The sequence below is a fragment of the Elephantulus edwardii genome, unplaced genomic scaffold (genome assembly GCF_000299155.1).
Source record: "Elephantulus edwardii isolate Elephantulus edwardi_28Jun2011 unplaced genomic scaffold, EleEdw1.0 scaffold00002, whole genome shotgun sequence".
Lineage (NCBI taxonomy): Eukaryota > Metazoa > Chordata > Mammalia > Macroscelidea > Macroscelididae > Elephantulus > Elephantulus edwardii.
Window position 1 is genome coordinate 46,462,118 of NW_006399752.1, and position 21,223 is coordinate 46,483,340.

At 43.7% G+C, this 21,223-nt stretch overlaps 1 protein-coding gene across 2 annotated transcripts in view; it reads left to right on the forward strand.

Annotated features, from left to right (window-relative positions):
* The window catches only part of FOXN3 (forkhead box N3), a 281,895-nt gene that overhangs the window by 56,570 nt on the left and 204,102 nt on the right, over positions 1-21,223 (forward strand). For both annotated transcript variants that reach the window (XM_006879127.1, XM_006879128.1), the window contains exon 2: positions 14,261-14,409. In XM_006879127.1, coding sequence (XP_006879189.1) covers positions 14,261-14,409 — 149 coding nt within the window. The remainder of the gene's footprint in view (positions 1-14,260; positions 14,410-21,223) is intronic.

The following is a 21,223-nucleotide window of genomic DNA, read 5'->3' on the forward strand; positions in this document are numbered from 1 at the left end:
CCCCTCTTGTTCTTCTACCTACTAAAATCATACTGTGAGGTCTCATACAGGGGAGATTAATTGCCTTTATTTTGTAATGACCCACAGAGGACAGGTTAGGGAAATGATTTGGTAGAATCCCAAGATTCAGTTGGAGGAAAAGAGTGATTTTAAAGATAGAGTATGAAGCTGAGTAAGTATATGTGAATGTGAGTTTCCGTGTGTGTGCGTGCGTTAGAGTGAGTGTTTCTCTTTTCTGTACTGTTATTGTTAAATGCCATCTAGCTATGACTCTTAGCGACCTTATGAACAATGGCTCTGAACCAAGGCTGAACCAGTGGCTCTGTCCTGAGCCAGCCTCCCCGTCCCGTGCACACCTGTCCTGATTGCCACAGTCACTGGGTCAAGTTTGACAGTATTTCTAAGCCAATTATCCTTGGAATGTTTCGGTGATCATTTTGTTGTTGATAGTACATCAGCTTTTGACAACTTTGCCCATTTAGAAACCATGTTCTAGACAGCTTGGAAAAAAAAAAAAGAACTCATTCTCCAACTGGCAGCCCCACCGTCCCGTCGCTGTGTGGGAATCGAGTCCAGGGAGGAAGGAGAGCAGCCAGAAGAGGCAAGGCTGCGAGCTGTACAGTCACTGAGGGAGCTTTTGATGCCGAAGCCGGTACAAGCCTGTGCTGTTGGGTGGGCCGAGTCCGAGCAGAAGTGTGCTCCGCAGGGTCTGCAATGGCTGATTTTTCCAAAGCTCACTGCCAGGCCTTTGTTCTGAGGTGCCACGGGGTGGCCTTAAACCTAAGCCTTTTGATTAGCAGCCCAGGGCTGCTAATTGTTTGCACCACTCTACGGACGGACGGATAAATGCTGGTAAACTCAGCTGACTCCATGGAGATCTCTCTAGAGAGTAATTTGCTTTTAGGCAAATGTTGGGGTTGTATTGGTTTTATGGAGGTGTCAGTGCAAGGCGAAAGTGGCTGTTTTCCTAGTAGAATAACCACCCTCTTTACACACAGACACACACACACACAGCTCTGTCTGCAGAGAGGAAGCATTTTCAAGTGTACCTGTCACCCTAAGCATGAACGTAGAGTGGCCTCTCCCACTGCCCCGCACCCTCAGGAGCTAATGCGTGTAGGGAGCATGTGCACTAAGGAGCCATTGGATGGCACGACCACCATAGAGCTCATGTGTGGGTCTTGTGCAAGTGCCACATTGCTCATGATCGTGATTTTCATCGTAATAGCTTTTAAAACACGTCTGTAAAATTGTAACTGGAGCGTTGCAGGAGTGGAGGCAATTTCTGTATCTGATGTTCAGAAGGACCTGTTGCTGGTGAGCTGCAAAAATTTCCTGGCGGAGACGATGGCGCCTGTTTCAGGTTAAGCTGTCTCCTGATGACAGTGAACTGGAGTTGTCCAAAAGGCCTTGGGGCCTGGTCTGTCATGTAGGGGTCACACCCCAGAAGCTGGGGCCAGTCTGGGTCTCAGGCAGGTTGTGAGGAGTAAAATTCCTACAGGAATCAAGGGCTTCTAAGTTCCAGCGTACTGTAAAATTATCTTCAACTGCCAACCAAAAGATTGGCGGTTCAAATCTACCCTTTTCCATCTCTTCTGCTTTGGGGAGGAAAAGGGTGTGTGTGTATATGTTTGTTTGTTTTGGTTCTTATTTCATAATCTTTTATTTTTGGAACAGTTTTGTTTTGAAAAATGAAGAGTGCTGTGTCTACAAAAAAAGTGTGGTCATCAGTTTTGTGCCTCTGTCCTCCTGCATGTAACTAATTCTTCAGATCATGCTATTAAAACTTTGGAAATTTTAAAATTGCCCTGACGTCTTTAGCTCTAGATTATAGACTCCGAGAGCAGAAGGCTTTCAGGGATTACTCACTTGCTAAAACATTTTGTTCTGCTTCTCCCTCGTGTGTTTGGAAGTTGAGGCGGATACTTTATGATGCCATGGCTGTTTGTTAGGATAGCGTGTGCCCTTCTATCAGCTTTGGTTTTTTTTCCCCTTATGTGAGCTAACAACCGTGTCTTTCTTGAGTAGAAAAGAGAATTGGATTTATGAAATGCCTTTTCCACAGTGGATTTGACATGAAGGTGCATGTGGACTTTTTCTCCTCCAAGCCCTCACATGACTTCTGAAGAACATAGTAGTGATTATAGCTGGTTTTATGTGTGATGTATCCTCAGCCTCGCAGCAGTTCAGCAGTGTAGACAGAACCACACAGGTTGATGCCCTTGATGTTTGAGAGCTGTAGGTAGTGAGCTCTCTAGAGTGTTCGATGAGAGGGTCCTGCATGGCTCCTGGCCCCTCTCGTTGGCACATGTGCAGGAGTTAATTTGACCCCTCACTGTTGTGAAACTCCATGTCACATGCTTTGAGCATGCTGTCATGAAGAACCAGTTCTTAGAAAAGACATCATGCTCGGAAAGGTGGAGGGTCAGAGACAGAGGAAGCCCCTCATTGAGGTGGATTGCCACATTGACAGTCACAGTGGACTTGAGTATATCTCGAGGATGACTCAGGATAGGGCAAAGTTCAGATCTGTTGTTCATTGGATAACTATGGGTCCTTGTAGCCTCAACAGCACCAAACAACAATAGTCCCTAAATAGCGTGAAAGAAAAAAAGACAAAACTAAAAACGCCCCTCCACTGCCATCAAGTCAGTTCTATTTTCCTCCACCAGATTCTGAGATGGTAAAAGGTCACAAGAGAAGGCCCTCTCTGTGACTCTCTCCTGCAGAAGGAGACATCAACCTCCCATAACCATCAGCCTTCCACAGTCAATACTTGCAGAAGCAACAGAACGAGACAATGCCTGATCTTATACTATCGACAAAATGCTGCTTTCTTAGGCTCCCAAAACTTACGGATCTTTGAGCAGAGATCAGCAAATTACAGACCACTGGTCAAATGGAACCTGACACCTGTTTATATAAATAAGGATTTATTAGAATACAGACACCATGTCTGTGGCTGCTTTAAGGCCTGATGGTCTGTTTCTGAACGGTCCCAACCACTTACCCTTTGGAGTGCATTTGCACTCAGAGAACCATGGAGTTGTCTTGACTTGGAATCAACTTCATGGCATCGTTTCTTCTTTCATTCCCCACCCCCCTCCGCCTTTGTTTTTGACCTACAATGACAGAGTTGAGAAGTTAGAGCAGAGAAAGTATGGTTCATAAAGACCAAAAGACTTACTCTTGGGCTCTTCAAAATAAATGTGTTGACTCCTCTTGTGGGAGAACCAGTTGATGTCATCCTAGACAGCCTGACCACCTGGGATCCTTCCACAGCCCTGAGCTTTTTACTCTCAAGCTTGAGGTCAACAGTGGGAGTAAGCAGATGGAAGAAAAGTGACATAGGGTCAGTAAGTCTTCTTTTTAAAAAATATACATATATTTTTTATTACCCCTCCCCCCCTTTTTTGTTCAATCAAACTAAATTTAGGACATCATTATTTCCCAGACAGAAACTCTGGACCCATTTAGCTGTCTTTCCACATTCTTCTATTTAATTCTCCTTAACAATGGATAATGACTAATCTACTTCCTGTTTCTACATAAATATATTTTAGACATTTTTATCCCAAAGAGAGTAATTTAATATGTGGTTTTTTTGCATCTGACTTCTTTCACTTAGTACAATATTTTCAAATTTCATCCATGTGTTAGCTTGTCTCTAGACTTAATTTAAAAAAAAAAGAAATGCTATGCATCTGAGAGCTGGACAATGACTAGGGAAGGGTCAATGAGTCTTTTCAAGAACCTTATACGGTAACTTAGTGCAGAGACATCTTAAAGTTCTATACTCACATGAGCTCTGGATATTCCCTTCTCCCAATCTTCACCTAGCTCATTGCTCCGACTTGACATTTTGCTTTTCCTTTACCTGCCATTTCTAATCAATCACCAAGCCCAGTTAATTCTCCAGATTACACCCGGGAGCTGCCCATCTCTCTCCCTCTCCAGCACCACCCCTGTGTCCAGTCCCCATGGTTCTTGAGCCTGGATGCTCCAGGAGCCCATCACAGCATGATAGTTGGTTGGTTGCCATGGCAGCCCATCTTTTTTTCACAAAGTGGCAAATTCCTTTCCTCTAACTCATCACTCTCCCCCCCTACCTTTTCTTCCTAGAAGTTATTAGAGGGAGCTCTAGTGGCCTAGTGTTAAAGAGCTGGGCTGCCAGCCTGCAGGCATGGAGTTCTAATCCACTAGCTGTTCTGCAGGAGAAATATGGCCGTTCTCCTCCTGTGTGATTTTTTTGCCTCTGAAAACCTCCTGGAGGGTCAGCTATGAGTTGCTTCTGACTCCATGGTACATAACAACAACAATAACAACAAGTTAATCTAGTTTGGCAGGATCTTGCTTACTGTATTGTATGCAGATAACACACGTGTTCTTTGTTTTCTGTGCCAGTTGTGCTCGCTGCCTGAGGAATTTTATAAGCATACTATGCTAATTTTTTTTTCCACTGCATCATGTGAAAATAATAGCATAGCCAACTTACCAAAAAAATACTCATGTAGGGTAGGGTAATGCTAGCGAAAAAGTAGAGCATACGCATGATTTATATATTTTTATATATACAGGCCATGGTCTTCGCAATCACTTCTTATGCATCAGAGAGTTGGACAATGACCAAGGAGGATAGAAGGAGAATTGATGCCTTTGAGCTGTGGTGCTGGAGAAGAGTATTGAGAGTACCATGGACTGCTAGGAAAACAAACAGATTTGTCCTGGGAAGAGTTAAACCGGGTGGCTCTTTGGAGGCAAGGATTCTGAGGCTCCGTCTAACATACTGTGGACATGTTGTGAGGAGAGACCGGTCTTAGAGAGGGGCATCATGCTTGGGAGGGTGGAGGGACGGCGCAGGAGAGGAAGGCCCTCTATGAGGTGGATTGATTCAGTGACTGGGATAATTGGGATGGGAGTGTCGGAGACAGTGCGATTGGCACAGGACAGAGTGGAGTTTAGGGCTGTTGTACGTAGGGTCGCTATGAGTCGCAAGCGACTCAACGGCACATAACAACAACATTTATATATATATATATATTTTCTTTGTGTATTTCTTTCTTGTTGACTTCCTCCACTTCTAGAATCCAGGTGGCATGGAGGGTGGGCAATCACTTACTCTCGTGGAGTCCACAAGTTTCCCACAATGTCTGCTAGTGATTGGTGCCCCAGGAATGAATGACATTGGGGTAGATGGTGTTCAGCTGCATTGCCTACCCCAAGGCATGCGGTTCGAATCCACAGCTGTTCTGAGGGGAACGATAGGCAATCTTCCCCTGTATGTTTTATTGCCACTGAAAACCCACTGGTGCATCAGCTATGGGTCAGTTCTGATTTGATGGCCCATGACAACAAATACATTAGAGATGTCAAGTTCTCTAGGCATACTTTCACCTTCACCTTCTGTTTTGATGCCCTGCCTCAGTGACTGGGCCTAATCAGCCCCCTCTCTGAACAGAGTATCTCACTGAGCAAGTCCTCCTTTCTGCCATAGCCTTCAGAACTGGTGGTGGTCCAGACATTTGATGGTTAACCAAGAGGTCTGAACCCACCACTTGCTCTGTGTGAGAAATACAAGGAAGGCTGAGTCGGCAAAGATGTATTGTTGTTAGGCGCCGTCGAGTCCAGTACAACTCATAGTGACCTTAGGAACAACAGATCTGACCCGTCCTATCCTGGGCCTGCCTAATCATCCCTAACACACTTGAGGTCATTGCGGCGGTCACTGTGTCAGCCCATCTCGTTGAGGATCTTCCCCTGACCTCTACCTTCCCGTAATAATATCCCCTTCCAAGGAATAACCTCTCCTAGCATCATGCCCAAAGTATGTGAGACTTCACCATCCATGCTTCCAAGGAGCATTCTGGCTGCGTTTTTTCCAAGACATACTTGATTGACCTTTTGGCAGTCCATGGAATATTAGTACTCTTCTCCAGCACCACAGCTCAAAGGCATCAGTTCTTCTTCTTATGCATTGTCCACAAAGATTTACAGCCTTAAAAACCCTCTGGGCAGTTGTTTGTTGGTTTTTACCCCCCCCCCCCCCATTAAATACGATCAAGTTTATTCAAGGAGTGGATGTAGGTATTCACCATCCATCTAACTATTCTCTTTCCCTTCTGGCAGATCTGCACTGAAGGCCACGTGAGAGGGGGAGAAGAGGAGGCCACTCAGTCCCCGATGCTGGCCTCAAATGTCAGAAGCAGTGACCACTGAGAGTGCACAAGGCTTGGGCACTCGAAGGTCCTCTGGCCAGTTTATGTCCTAAGGAATGAAGTGAACCATAATCAGCTTGATAGCATTAGTTTGGGTTGTGTTGGTTAGAAGCCAGAGTTTTTTGGGCACATACACCTTTGAGCCTGAGTCTAGATAAGAAGTGGATTCTACCTTGGGTCCCAGTACACTTGTTACATAAGCACATGGGTATTTCAGAGTACTAACTCCAGCAACTTGTTATTCTGATGCTTTGTATTCTGTTCTGTTCTATTCAGTTACACTTCATCCAATTAAAACATGTTCCTTGTGACCCATTGAATTTATTTCAGATCTGTGATGGTGCACAGTTTGAAAACAAGCAAACAAATAGTGCTCAGGATATGATACTTGTCCTCCAAGAACTCCCAGCTCAAATATGAAGACCTGGTATAAGGTGGACTGAGGGGCTGCAAAGAGCACCACTTGGTCTACACTGCTTAGGAAAACACTTTTGTCTTTGGAAGTTAGATTTAATTTAGTTAAGCTTATGTCTTTCTATTTTAAGAATTTATTATTCATTTCAATGAAAATTTATAGAGACTTTGGATTTCCATTCATTCATTGTTGCACTTTTGTCCCCTCCCAACCACCCCCTCCCCAGTATACTACCCTCTTGGAAAAGTAAAAGAAAAATTCTTTCATTGTTTTACAATCCCTCCCCTCAGGTCCACTCCACTATTCAGCCTTTGCTCTAGACTACTGTCATGACAAAAATACCTAATCACATCCAAAAACTTCTCCAATAGGGTAAAAAGGGAAGCCACAGACTGGGAAAAAGTATTTGGTAATGACATGCCAGATAAGGGACTCATATCTAGAATTTATAAAATACTTGAGAACCACAGCAAGAAAAAGGTAAATAATCCAGTTTGGTAATGGGCACAGGATATGAACAGACATTTCACCAAAGAAGACATTTAGATGGCCAACAAGCACATGAAGAAATGTTTAAAATCCCTAGCTCTAAGAGAGATGCAAATCAAAACAACTAAGATAACATCTCACCCCAGTAAGATTAGCAAAATTTAACAGAACAGCAAGCAACAAATGCTGGCGAGATGGTGGAGAGACTGAAACCCTTATTCACTGTTGGTGGAAGTGTAAAATGGTGCAACCACTATGGAAGGCGGTATGGTGCTTTCTCAAAAAGTTGCAAATAGAAATAGTATTTGACCCAGCAATTCCACTACTGGGAATATACCCCAAAGAAACCTAACTGCCACCCAAGCGGATATATGCACACCCATGTTCATCGCGGCTTTGTTTACAATAGCAAGGAGTTGGAAACAACCTAAGTGCCCATCAACAAACGAATGGATAGAGAAGCTGTGGTATATCTACACAATGGAATACCATGCTGCATTGAAAAACAAAGAATTCATGCAATATTATTCAAAATGGGTGACCCTAGAAGACATTATGCTGAGTGAAATATCTCAGTCACAAAAGGACAAATACTGCATGGTGCCACTGTTGTAGAAAGTGACATCAGGGTTGGGGTAAGACTGAGAAAAACTGAATAGATTAGGTATACTGAATTGAAACAGATGAGGGAGAGAACAGTTTAAAAGTGATATATGATAACATATGATTATCACAGGAATCCAGAATTAAGGTTGCCTAGTGGGGTGCATTTGGTGCAGGGGCAGCCAGGGCCAGGGTTGGGGGAATTGTATACCAATGAAGACATTTATCTTTTGCTTTTCAAAGAGAGGAGCGAACTGGAGGGAGGGGAGGTAAAGAAAAAAAGTGCAACAAAATCAAAAGACATTGTGCATTAGAAAAAAATATGCAGCAAAATAATTTTCTAAAGTGGTAAAAAGTAAAAATGTTTCCTTGGGAATTAAAAAAAAACAAACCCTAATCACATATCCCTTTTAAACAGTTTTCTCCCTCATCTGTTTCCATGCAGTATGCATTATTAAACCCATCTTTCTTAGTCTTCCCCCAACCCCAAAGTCAGTCTGGTTTTACAACAGTGGCACCATGCAGTATTTGTCCTTTTGTGACTGAGATATTTCACTCAGCATAATGTCCTCCAGGGCCACCCATTTTGAATAATATTGCATGAGTTCCTTGTTTTTCAATGCAGCATAGTATTCCATCGTGTAGATATACCACAGCTTCTCTATCCATTCGTTTGTTGATGGGTACTTAGGTTGTTTCCAACTCTTTGCTATTGTGAACAAAGCCATGAAAAACATGGGTGTGCATATATCTGCTTGGATGTCAGTTATTGTCTCTTTAGGGTATATTCCCAGTAGTGGAATTGCCGGGTCAAATACTATCTCTATTTGCAACTTTTTGAGAAAGCGCCATACCGCCTTCCACAATGGTTGCACCATTTTACACTTCCACCAACAGTGAATAAGGGTTCCAGTCTCTCCACAACCTCGCCAGCATTTGTTGCTTGCTGTTCTTTTAAATTTTGCTGTTCTGACTGTTGTGAGATGATTATCGCATAGTTGTTTTTCTCTTTCTTTTTTTTTTTTTATAACCTTTTTCCCCAAAATTAGTTTTTTCCAGAATTTAGGCTCCTGCCCTTTATTCCTTGAGGGTAGTAATGTTTTTACCATTGATGGTTCTCTATCCTGAGATGCTAAATCCCTAGAAGAAAAATTTATCTCCTTTTCTCTTTTTACTCATTTCCCCCCTGCCATTCCATAATCGTGTTTTTCTGGGGTATTTTTTTTTTCTTCAAAAGAAAATTATGTCTATAAATGAAGCTCTCTTCTTCTTTTATTATTTTGAATTCTTTACTGTTTTGCTGATAGATGGCTCTCTCTGTTATTTCTGGGAAACGGATTCATATTCTTGTCTTTGGATGAAATGCAGATATTTCTGTAAAAGCTGGCTCTCAGACTTGTTCCACAACTCTAATCGAATTACCTCCTCCTCTCCCCTGTTGGAAGGGCAGCGAATGCAATTGTTCCAGACCTGAGGAACTTGGGCATTCTCTCCTCTGCATATTTCCATTTTAGAAGTGTTCAAGTGAACCGTTTTACTGTTCTGAACTGTTCCGTGAAACCAAAGAAAATGATTAAAAGTGAATTCCAGTGCCAGCCTTTCCCGTGTCCCTGCCAAGCCCCGCATAGAACTCTTCACTCTGCAGTCAGGGAAGGGGTGGCCCGTGGATGTGGTCTGGAAATGGTCCCTCCACCGCAGTCCTTTCTCTTTTCTTTGTGATGCCTGTTATTTGAAAGTACTGGCTGTAATGAAATGAGTGTCTGGTTCATAAAAACTTCCTTGCTGTTTCAGACATTTGTTGCAGTGAAGTGCAGAGCTGTGGATGGTAGAAAGCATTTCTTAGGATCCAAAACCTATGAGAACGTCACTGGACAATGAGTATGTCCCATGCTTGCCAATGTGTTGATGATGATGGTGGCCTATGGGGGTGGGGTGCATAATCATAGGGTCACACAATTTGATGGGGGAAAGTTCCAGCACCCCCATCAACATCATAGGTACATCATAGTTTACTCTGATGGACAGTAAGCCAGTGAATGACGGATTGAAGCTGTGCTCTACCCTCTACCGCTTTGACAGTCTCTACCATGCTCAAGTGCATTAAATTCACTGGTCAGTCCATCTTGTTGAAATTCCCCCTCTCTTTGACTTTTCTCAACACAATGTCTTTTGCCAATCGTTGGTGCCTCCTGACAACTTTGATATCGTTTTCATTCTCATTTTGACACAGCTTTGGGACAGTCACTTTTGGTTTTGGGAAAGCCAGCCTTGCCATGGTCACTTGCAGGAACCATCCTCATTCTGAGTGCTTTCTATGACACCAGCCCTGGATGGTGCTCCAGTCTCTGAGGGTTCTGTGTCTGGTCAGTGAAGACTTCCGGCGGCACCAGGATTGGCATACCTCACGTGCCACCATCTGTCTGCCAGAGGAGGCTCATATGTCATTCTGAGACTCAGCATATTTCAGCAGAGCCTCCAAATGAAGACAAGGAACCAAGGCCCGAGGCCCTGTTGCTCAAGGCAGCCAGTGACAGCCCTCTGGCTCACAAGGGTTCAGCCACAGCTGTCATTGGCTGCACTGGGGTTGATGTGATTTAGGCAGTGCTTTGTTGTGGCTTAAGTTAGGAGCACTGTGAAGGCAGTTAATATTCAAGTTTGGTCTCAGACATCACCTCAGTAAGTAACTCCTTAATTGTGGTGGTGGTGTTATGTGCCGTTGAGTTGCCTGTGACTCATAGTGACCCTATGTATAACAGCCCTAAACCCTGCTCTATCCCTTGCCAATCTTATGGTCTCCAACACACCTGTCCCCATTACCCCAGTGACTGAATCAGTCCATTTCATCAAGGGCTGTCTGTCCACCCTCCCAAGCATGATGTCCCTCTCCAAGGACTTGTCCCTCCTTGCAATACATCCAAAGTATGTCAGACGAAGCTTCAGAATCCTTGCCTCCCAGGAGCAGCCCGGCTTCATCCTCTCCAGGATGAACCTGTTTCTCCTCGAGCAGTCCCTGGTATATTCAGTACTCTTCTCCAGCACCACAGCTCAAAGGCATCAATTCTCCTGTCATCCTTAGTCATTGTCCAGCTCTCTGATACATAGAACTCCGAGATTACTATCATGAAAACCAAAACAAACAAACAAACAAAAACTATAATGCCATATAAGAAAAAACCCATTTCCTTGAGATCCTCTGTCCTTCCAAGGACCCGCCCGTCCCTACACATCTGAGTCATTAACCTTGTAGATTGCCGGCAGCAATCTTGCAGCTTCCCTTTGTTCTCTAAGTAGACAAATTCACAGGTCAGTGTTTGGAAAAACCACATCCTTGGCTCAATCTCCTTTCCCTAAGAAGGTCAGTTGACCTTCGTTTCTTTGTCATATTTTCACTCAGTGAAAGATGACATGGCCCTGCCCCAGAAGTTGCCTTGGTGCAGACAAAAGCTGTGGGTTTCCGGGATCTGGCTGAACTCACAGGAGGAAGGTGGGGGTGTAGTGCAGAGCTGGGAGTTCGAGCTCTGTGGCTGGTTTGGGGCCATGGATCATGGAATCAGAAGTGAGTCTGTCTGGCACAGGGGCCCTGCAGGAATCCTTGGTGGATCCAGGCCCCTGCCTGCTACCGGGGTGCACACGGCTCTGGGGGTGGGCTTTGGGCTTTATGTTCTCTTACTGTCTCGGTTCCTCATCTCCACCCTCTTAGTTTCTGGCTTTCTTCTGAAAAGTGTGGTGCGTGTTTTTTCCTTTCTTTTCCCGGGGCTGGTTTTCTGGTGGCATGCCTGCTTGGCATGGAGTGTCTCAGCCTCTTCAACTATGCTGGGCTAGGAAATGAGTGTGCTTCCCAGGCTGAAATCTGTTTCTTGAAACATCTGGGTGATTAAACTTGGAACTTTGTTCGATGCAGAAAAGGCTTCTGGCCTGGAGCTGTATCTGCACTCCTACCTAAACCCGAGGGTGAGTGCAATTCAAACTTTCTGTCACTCATCCTGGGGAGAGACAGTGCCTCTACTCCTGCTGCACCAGAAAGGCCCCTCCAGTTGTCCTGTTGTTGATAGTAAAGTATTTTAGGAGTAACAGTGATTGTACAACATTTAACCAAAGGATTAGCAGTTTGAATCCACTTAGTGACTCTGCAGGAAAAAGACCTCATGATCTACTCCCATAAAGATTCCAGCCTAGACACTTCCTCAAAAAGCCACATGTAGAAATTCCCCATGACCCAGCTATTCCACTGCTTGGGATATATCCTGAGAGAACGAGAACTAAGGTACAAACAGAGGCTTGTACACCAGTGTTCATAGCAGTGTTATTCACCATCACAAGAACATGGAAACAGCCCAAATGTCCAACCATAATCAAATAGACCGAGATATTATGGTACATTCGCATAGTGGAATACTACGCCGCACGTAGGAGCAATAATTTTGTAAATTACTACCTAACTTGGGAGGGATGGGAGAACATTATGCTAAGTGAACTAACTCAGTTCCATAAGGACAAATACTTGTATAAGAATACGATTATTGTAGAAAGAGGACCTGGTGGGGTGGGGAGGAAGAGAGAGCAGAGGGCTGAGGATAGGGGGGCGATGTTAATCATAGGGTTGCACAGTTTGATGGGTGGAGGGAGGAGGGGTGAAGGAAATAAGAAAGTCCGGTGTCAAAAACAAAGTGTATGAACTTTGTAAATAAACCAGTATAAAAGAAAAATAATTTTTTAAAAAAAGGTTCTAGTCTAGAAAATTTTGTGGGGCATTCTGCTCTGTCACGTGGGGTCACTGTGAGTCTAAGATCACTCCGTGCACCTGAGACCCACCAAGTGTTTCAGTGGTTTTTTTTAATATGGTGGGAGTTTCTATACTGCATATAGCTGCTAACAGAAAAGTTGGGGATTCAAGTTCTTCCAGATACACTGCAGAAGAATGGCCTGGTGATCTACTTTAAAAAAAAAACAAAACCAAACCCCCAAACCCAGCATTGAATACCTTCTAGGGCCCAGTTCTACTCTTACACTCTTGGGGTCTCTGTGAGTTAAAGTGGGTGTGACACTGAGGTTTTTATGTGATTTATTTATATTTACTATTATCTCTCAGTGAAGAAGTTTATTATCGCCAAATTATTTGATCAGCTGAAAACCAAAATATGTGTTTTGTTTTTAAGCTATTTTAGAAAGAAAATATTTTTTTCTCTCCTTTGGAAGGATTTTCATGAACTTCCTCACCCTCCACCTCTCCTCTATTGCTAAACAGTTTGGTTGTTTGCTTTTTAAATATAAGAGGCCCATCATCAGTCTCTCTGTGGCTCTGGAAGTAAAGGAGTCCGTTGGCCGAGCGCAGGGGCAGGCATGGGCTTGTGTAATTCAGCTTTTCTTTTCCCAATAGATCGGTAAATATTTACCAGCGACCTTATCAAATAGTTGGGGTCCATCGGGCCACTTGAAAGCCTGTGGTTGGAGCAGTGGCCGCCCATCGGCCAGCCGCCAGGTCCATAGACCTCTGAGGAAGGACTTCAGTTTTGTTTACTTGTTTTTGTTTTGTTTTGTTTGTTTTTCCCCCCCATGAAAAGCAGGCCATGGACCAAATGCCTCTAACTGAAAGTTCTCCCCAGTACTGGATTGCCTTTCTGAATGACAGGGTTTTTAGAAAACTTGCATTTTGAAAGGTAGATTTCTAAAGTTTAAGCTCACTGGGCTGGAGCAGATAAATTGCCATGAACTGAGAAATCCGAAAAATAAATATTGGCTTGGACTGACTGTTGCTTTGGGTTCTTTTGTTTCTCGGGGAGGGAAACTACAGAATTCCATTCCAGGCTTAAAAGTGGCTCTTTTATGGGCAAGTTGGGGAAATCAAAAATAAAAACAAACAAACAAAAAAAAATAATAGAGGGATTACTTTTCCCTTTTTTGTAAAATGATACCAACTGTATTATGATTTTAAAATGTTAATTCCTTTCTTTATGAAGGAGGTAGATTGTGATAAGGGTTCTCCAACCCTCATTTTCTTCTACTTTTGAAATCGGACCAATTCAAAACTCATTTCTAGAAAAACAGAATACGATGGTTCTTCAGAACTCACATGGAAAAATAATTACTTTCCTTTGGGATAGGTAAGCCCAGGGGAGAGCAATGACCAAGTGCCTGGCTTCTAACCAGAAGGTTGGTGGTTCGAACCTGTCTAGTGCCTCAGTGGAAAAAAGACCCAGCAGTCTGTTCCTGTAAAGATTATAGCCTTGAAAACACTGATACAGCTGTGCTCCATCCTGTAGGAGCTCTGTGTGTTGGAGTTAATTTGATATCACACAACAACAGATAAGAAAATTATAATATAGTATTGGTAAAATGTGGTAATAACATATTCATTTTGTCTGTCAGACCTAATAAGAGTAAGACTAAAATGAGTACTGTTGTCAAGAATACCATTTTTAAGGCTAGGGAACAGCCAGCAGATAAATGAGAGTCTTTTAAAAAATAAGTAATTGATGTAATACCTGTGGATAGATTTCCTGAAAAATACTTACTTTCTGTGTTTTTGTTTTCTTTACAGAGTATTGGGAAAGGGTCCTTGTGGTGCATAGACCCAGAGTATAGACAAAATCTCATTCAGGCTTTGAAAAAGACACCTTACCACCCGCACCCACACCCGCACCCTCACGTGTTCAGCACACCTCCCACCTCTCTTCAGGCTTATCAAAGGTAAGCATTCAGACTTCTTGCGTGAATGTGTTTCCTGAAGTTGCATTATTCTGCTGGAGAACGGTGCCAAAATGAATTGTAACCTTCTGCAGGAGATTTTAAAAATAACCAAAGATAAATGAGAAAAGAATTAAGCATCATTAGCCAGCATCTCCATTGTTACATTGCCTCTAAACCTTACCTAAAATTTTGCTGCCTGGAGAGAATGTGCATCCAGGAGGCTCCATGGTGCCTAAAACAATGTCTTCCTGGGTGGACACCTTGACAAAGAAAAGTGGCCAGCTCAAATGGCCCAGCGGACCTCACTCTTTGGGCTTCAAAGTATGGGAACCAGCAACGCCAGCCATTCTGTCTTGGTGTCATCTGTCTGGAGTCGCCCCAGGTGTTCTCTGGAGGACTTGCCCGGTTGTTGTCATTCCTGGTCTCCATGTGGACGGTGTTTCCGAGCAATCGTTGTGTTGTGGTTACTGGGCATCTGCCGCCTGAAGGAGCGGAGCAGTGGGGTTAAAGCTTTTCCCCCTCTGCCCGGCTTCCTTTGAGGCTGTGAGGCCATGGGTTCTCTTTTTCACAAAGATGTAAAATTGCAGGGGAAGATAAGTAGTGTATCACTTTTTTAATAATAAAAAAAAAACAACCAACCCTTTTTCTGTTTCAGTCAAGATTAAAAAAATCGCCTCGGTCATTCATACAGTCTTTCCTAGGCATTTGTTTTTTAATAATTCATTACTATTGATGAATACAGTTAATTAATTACCACATCTCATCCACTTCTTTTTGTGTATTGCTTTTCTCTTCACTCAACTCATTTATTAATTTTAGCTCCTCTCTTTCTCGTTTTCAATGTCTGTTAGCTATCTGCTTTTTTAAAGAAGTATATTTATGTCTGGTGCCAGAAAAATAGTCTCATCATGCAGATTTTAGAAAATGACTTTTTCTCTATACATGATAGAGATACGTAATGCTTGTGAATGAAATGCGTCCTTCAAATCATACCAGAAACATATCCCCAAATGTATAATGATAGTTGTGGGATCATCGCAGAGTTGAGTGAAATGATGCCGGGGAGGCGATCTTATGTCAGTGAGAAATAGGGGGCACAATCACAGGAAGATACTGGTAGTTACACCATCTGCTTCTCTGCCTTGCACGACTGGCTGTGTGTTCTCCAGGAGCATCTCACAGCCATTTTTGGAAATGATATTATAGAAGTTCTTGTGCATTTCAGCTGAGCATCATTCCGTCACATCACAGGCTAGACAATCAGTCTTCAGCCCAAGCCGGAGGAACAGCTGGGCTCTCTGCGAAGACTGCTGTATGTCTGCCTTTGCTAGGCGATTAGCGTGCTGGTAGCCATAGAAACGGGAGCGTCGCCATAGTAACGCGGAGCCCAGACAGGTGCAGTTGCATCACAAGGCTGCTTGTTGCCTGGCAAAAGGACAGGCCATTAGTGCTTCTCTCAGCACTGTTGCCTTGGAAACAAATAAGCCTACATAGCAACTACAGTGGGTTTGAAAGTTGAGTCCCCCCTCCCCATGAAAGGTTGTACCAGCTTTTGTCTGTGTTCATAAAAATCAGTGGGTGCTTACTTTATTGGAAATGACAACTTGAGGTCATACTGCTTTAGGAAATAAAACATAATTTTTCCAGTGCAGCCAAGCCAATACTATAGAACTGTCCAGAAGGATGGAACCATATGCTTGTTTTTTCTTCATGGTGTCTGTAGCCACTGCTGAAATGGGAGGGAGCGTGAAAAATTGCTGATGCACTGGGGTGAATAGGGAGAGATCTGAGACCAATAACAAAAATGTTTTCTTGATTATCATGTTTGTCTTTTTACTCCTTCCATGCCTCACAAATACCCTTCATTTCTCCTCTCCTCTCTCATTGGATACTTCAGAAACATTTTGATATTTCTTTTGCTTTTAGGTAATGTGATGGGCTGCTTACTGAAAAGTTGGCAGTTCAAAATCATGAGCTGCTTCTCTAGAGAAAAAGGGGGCAGTTCCTTTCTGTAAAGCTTCACACACAGCTTTGGAAACCCGCTGCAGGGTCCATGAGTCAGTATTGACCCAATGGCACGGGGTTTGATAGTTTTTTCCTTCTTCTTCTAGGAAGTTACAAACCCAAGTAATATTTTTTGGATTCTGTCCCTAGTTCATTTAGACCAGTATTTTGTTGCCAACTGTGACCCCAAGGGAATGGCGGTAATTATTCCATAATTTGAAGGATTATTGCAGCACTCTGGGGTTTCAGGAGGAATGCATACTTGGGCAAGAGTCAGTCTGAGCTGGCCTAATCTTAATGACTTCATTTGATTTTTAATATAGGCATGAAAATGCAGAAGGACCAGAGCTTTTGTAATGAAAATAGTTTCAGAATGAATACTTCAAAGCCTGTTCTGTCAGCTCTGGTCCATTTTCCTCACTTGCTTTTTGTGGGGTGGGGGTGGGGGGGTGTTTCTTGTCCACTTAGGAGATTGTTGAGCCTTCCACTCGGTGAAGGTCACCGAGGAGTGAGAAGACATGTCTGACTTTAGAGTTTCCTCTTCTGTCTCTTCACTCAAGAGCGAATTGCTTTCTCGGGGGCTACAGTTATTGTTAGGGAGTTCTGATAGCGTGCTTTGTGGAGAGTTGCATTGCTAATCCAAAGGTTCTCAGTCTGATTCCACTAACAGCCTCCAGAGAGAAAGATGAGTAGTTTCTTCCTGTGTGATTTACAACCTCAGAAAGCCCACAGAGGGGCAACTGTGAGTCAGACACCAACACAGATGGAGATACATTCACCTGAACACAGTTTGTTTCAGCATCTTTAGTGTATGAAATGATGCTAAGTGTGCAAAAGATAGTAGAACGAACTAAAACAAACCTATTACCATTCATCACATTCTGAAGCACATCGACCCTGTGAATTTAGAATAAACTGTGACACAGAGGTTTTGGGGTGGGTTTTCCCCCCCTTCTTTCTGTGATATTTACAGTAGCAGATTGCCAGGCCTTTGTTCCATGGTCCCTCAGAGTTCAAACCACCAGCCTTTACTTTAGCAGTCAGTTACAAATTGCTTGTTTCCCCCAAGGACCCTAAACACTGTACGGATTGTACAATAGGTGTGTGACTTACAAAAACATAGTGAACAGTTCTAAGCTTTGGGGCCACTTGTTGATGTGTGACAAAGTGAGTCATTAAACAGGGACCAGAAAGTGCCAAATTGACGTCGTCTGGTTGGGTCCTCTGTGAGATGGGGACTCAGCTGTCAGCTCCTTGCCAGGCTGCCTTGAAGGACAGCAGGGAAGTGCGGGCTTTTCTTTCACAGAGCAGGTACTTAGCATGCTGAAGGTGGTGATTATACTTGATGAGTAGGTATTGCTGGGATGTGCAGGTGTGGTTAGTAAATAGCTGCAGGTGGCTGTGAGCCCTGCAGGGGAGAAAAAAGGCATCTGAAAACGCTGCCCGGAACTCCTGTCCCATCCAGATCTGATGCTGCCTGTTAACTGAGGCCCCTCGGAGACTTGTGCCTTTGTCTGCAAATATACCCTTTTAGGTGTTTGTTCCAGTGTTCCTCTACCTCTGCTTCTTTTCATTTTTATTTTCTTGTGAGATAAAGTAGAGCTGTATTTCAGGGAATATTTTTATTGTGTGTCCCAAACCCTCCCCGCTGACAATGAGTTCTGAGCTGTGGCTCCTCTGTATTGACTTTCAAAGCCTGGAAATCTTACAGGGTAGACACTGACGGAGTTGCTGGTAGATTCAAATGACCATGGTTTTGATCAGAAGCCCAACATTTAACATACTGTATCACAGTGATGTGCATGCGAGTGTGTGTGTCTTTCTTATATATCAAACTCTCAGTGCAACCCCTTCTCAGCTGATTGGTGACTCAGTGGATCTCATCATGAAGGTGATTGCATTGTGTAAAGTCCCATCAAGGAAATGATTATATTACACCACATATCATCCAGGAAATTATTACATCAGGTCTTATCAAGGGAAAGAGTCCATCATAAGTGCTAACCCAGAAAATGTAAGGGTTTGTGTGTGTGTGTGTGTGTGAGAGAGAGAGAGACATTTGGACATTTGCCATTATAACTATTTTAATTGTACACTTCTGTGACATTAATTCCATTCTCGTGTTGTGAAACTATACTGTGGATCATATTTTTTAATGGACATGCAGAGCTCAGAGAGAAATGAGCCCTTTTTTGTAAGCAAAACATTTTGGCTGATCAAAACAGGAACACACGGGAAGTCAGAAATCAAAGGAGACTGTGTTGCAGGGGTGCAGGAGCCAGCCACTGGTCCAAGCCAGAGAAATGTAAGTAGCAAAATAAAGAACAAAGCATGAGACTCCGCGTAGCCCAAAATAGAAGCGCAACCTCTGTGAGTTTATATTGATAGAAATAAGTGGATCTCTGTCTCTCCCTCTGTCTCTGTCTCCCTGATTGTCTTTGAATCAGAAGTGACTCTTTGCTGACCCTCCAGCAGATTTTCCGAGACTATAAAGCACACAGGAGACATTCCCCATCTTTTGCCCAAGTAGCCACTGGTGGATTCAACCTTTCAGAGAGGCAGTAGCACCTGTGCTTTAGCAAGGTGACTCCGTATCAGAGACCCCACCAGATCTCTGTAATCGATGATTAAATAAATAAATGGGAGGAGGAACAAACTTCCCAGCCAAGAAAACTCCAAACACTTTATGCAGATTCTTCTGCTTCCTTTGGGAAGGTGGAGTTTAACTTAATATTAGATTTGTTTTCAAAGAGTAGTATGGTATGAACAGAGGAGTAGCTTCGCAGAGGGGGCATCTGGCAAACACTACCTCAGACAGGTGGTCCACACCAGCGCCATCAGCATCTCCAGATTGATAGCACCTCCCCTGGTGGGATGCCCTTGGAGATCACGTTGTGCCTGGGCTCTTCCTCTCAAAACTATAATCCTATCAGTGCAAAAGGCATCAGGCAAATCCAAGTGGAGGCACAGCCCCTGAGAGTGCGAGTAGTCAGGGTGGCAGACTGTTAATGAGAAAGGTGATGATTTGGTTCTAATCAGAGGTGCCTAGGAAGAAAGGCCTGGCAGTCTGCTTCTCAGAAGCCAGGACTGTGAGTACAGTTCTCCTCTAACCCACGGGCTCACCGTGGGTCCACTTCTATTCTAGGGAAGTTGATTTTTTACCTCCTGCCTCCTGCACTTGACCAGCACTCCTCAGAGCTGTCAAGGTCATCAGAAACAAGGAGAGTCTGGGAAACTATCACGGACCAGAGGAAGTGAGGACACAGGACAGTATGTGTGATGTGAAGTCATGGATTAGAGTCTGGAACAGAAAAAAAATTAAGGGAAAGTTTAGTTAACACTCGTGTGCTAATTAATGCTGGTTCCTTAGTCATGACCTCTCTAAAGTACCGAAGAGCAATGATGTCAGTCTAGAGACTAAGGTGTGCCTGATACAGGCCATGGTCTTCGCAGTTACTTGCCACGCATCAGAGAGCTGGACAGTGACTAAGGATGATGATATATGAAGAATTAATGTCTTTGAGTTGAAGTGCTGGAGAAGAGTATAGAATATACCATGAACTGCTAGGAGAACAAAGAGATCTGTCCTGGAGAGGGAGAAATCAGGCTGCTCCTTGGAGCCAAGGATTTTGAAGCTCCATCTCACATACTTTGGGCATGTTGCCAAAGGAGCCAGTCCTTGGAGAATAGCATCATGCTGAAAAGGGTAGAGGGACAGCTCAGGAGAGGGAAGACCTTGGATGATGACATGGATTGACTCAGTGACTGGGATAATGGGGGAAGGTGTATCAGAGATAGTGATTTTGGCTCAAGATAGAACAGTGTCCAGAGCTGTTGTACATAGGGTGGCTATGAGTCGCAAATGCCTTGAATCGCAAAGCAGCAGCTGCAGTCATGACAGATGGATCATCAGAGTGTGAGATGCTCATTAGAGGAGAAGGTGGCTGAAAGACTGTACTATCCCCACAGGTTAGCTGTTTAAAAGCAATAAAAGGCCCTGCCCCAGCCACAGACCATTGGCATTTATCTGCTTTGCACACTCACATCATTGTTAGGATGAACAGTGAGAGCTCTGCATTGGTGCACTTGCTGGACCTGGTTCAACATTTGTTTTTGGTTATCTGAAGAGTGTTGATGGGGGGGTGGTGGTCTTGCTTTTCCCTCTTTACCTGTAGCCTCTGCTAAGCTGCGTGGTGCTTGTCCCTGTGGTTTAAATGTCACATTTCTTGACATAGTAGTCTCTTTAAAGGGACCTCATAGCCAAGCTCAACAAACTTGGATAAATCCAGCTTGCAGACTCCATTGCCAAGGAGACCCACATCTGGCCTTCGCCCTCTAGACCTTGAAAGGGAAAGAGTATTCTGGTTGAGTTTCTAGCCCGGCCTCCTTAGCCATATCCTGCCACCTGCTTTTGTTTTAATGAATAGGGTACATATGTCTGTCTTCCTCAGCATGAGATCTCTTATCAAAGGAGGTTTTTATTTTCAGTGCTTCATTGTTGTTAAATTGTTAGGTGCCATTGCTTTCATTATTACCATACCCTGGTCTGTCCACTTGCTGTACAGAGGTAACTTGTGGTTGCTGTGAAGCCGAACACTGTGACACTGATGTGTCAGATATGAGAATGGTTGCCCATGGTGGGTAGTGTTTGGTGGAGCTCCCCGATTAAAACAAGCTTAGAAGTAGGAGTTGTTGTTGTTGTTGTTATGTGCCATCGAGTCACTTGCGACTCATAGCGACCCTATGTACAACAGCCCTAAACTCTGCTCTATCCTGTGCCAATCGCACTGTCTCCGACACTCCCATCCCA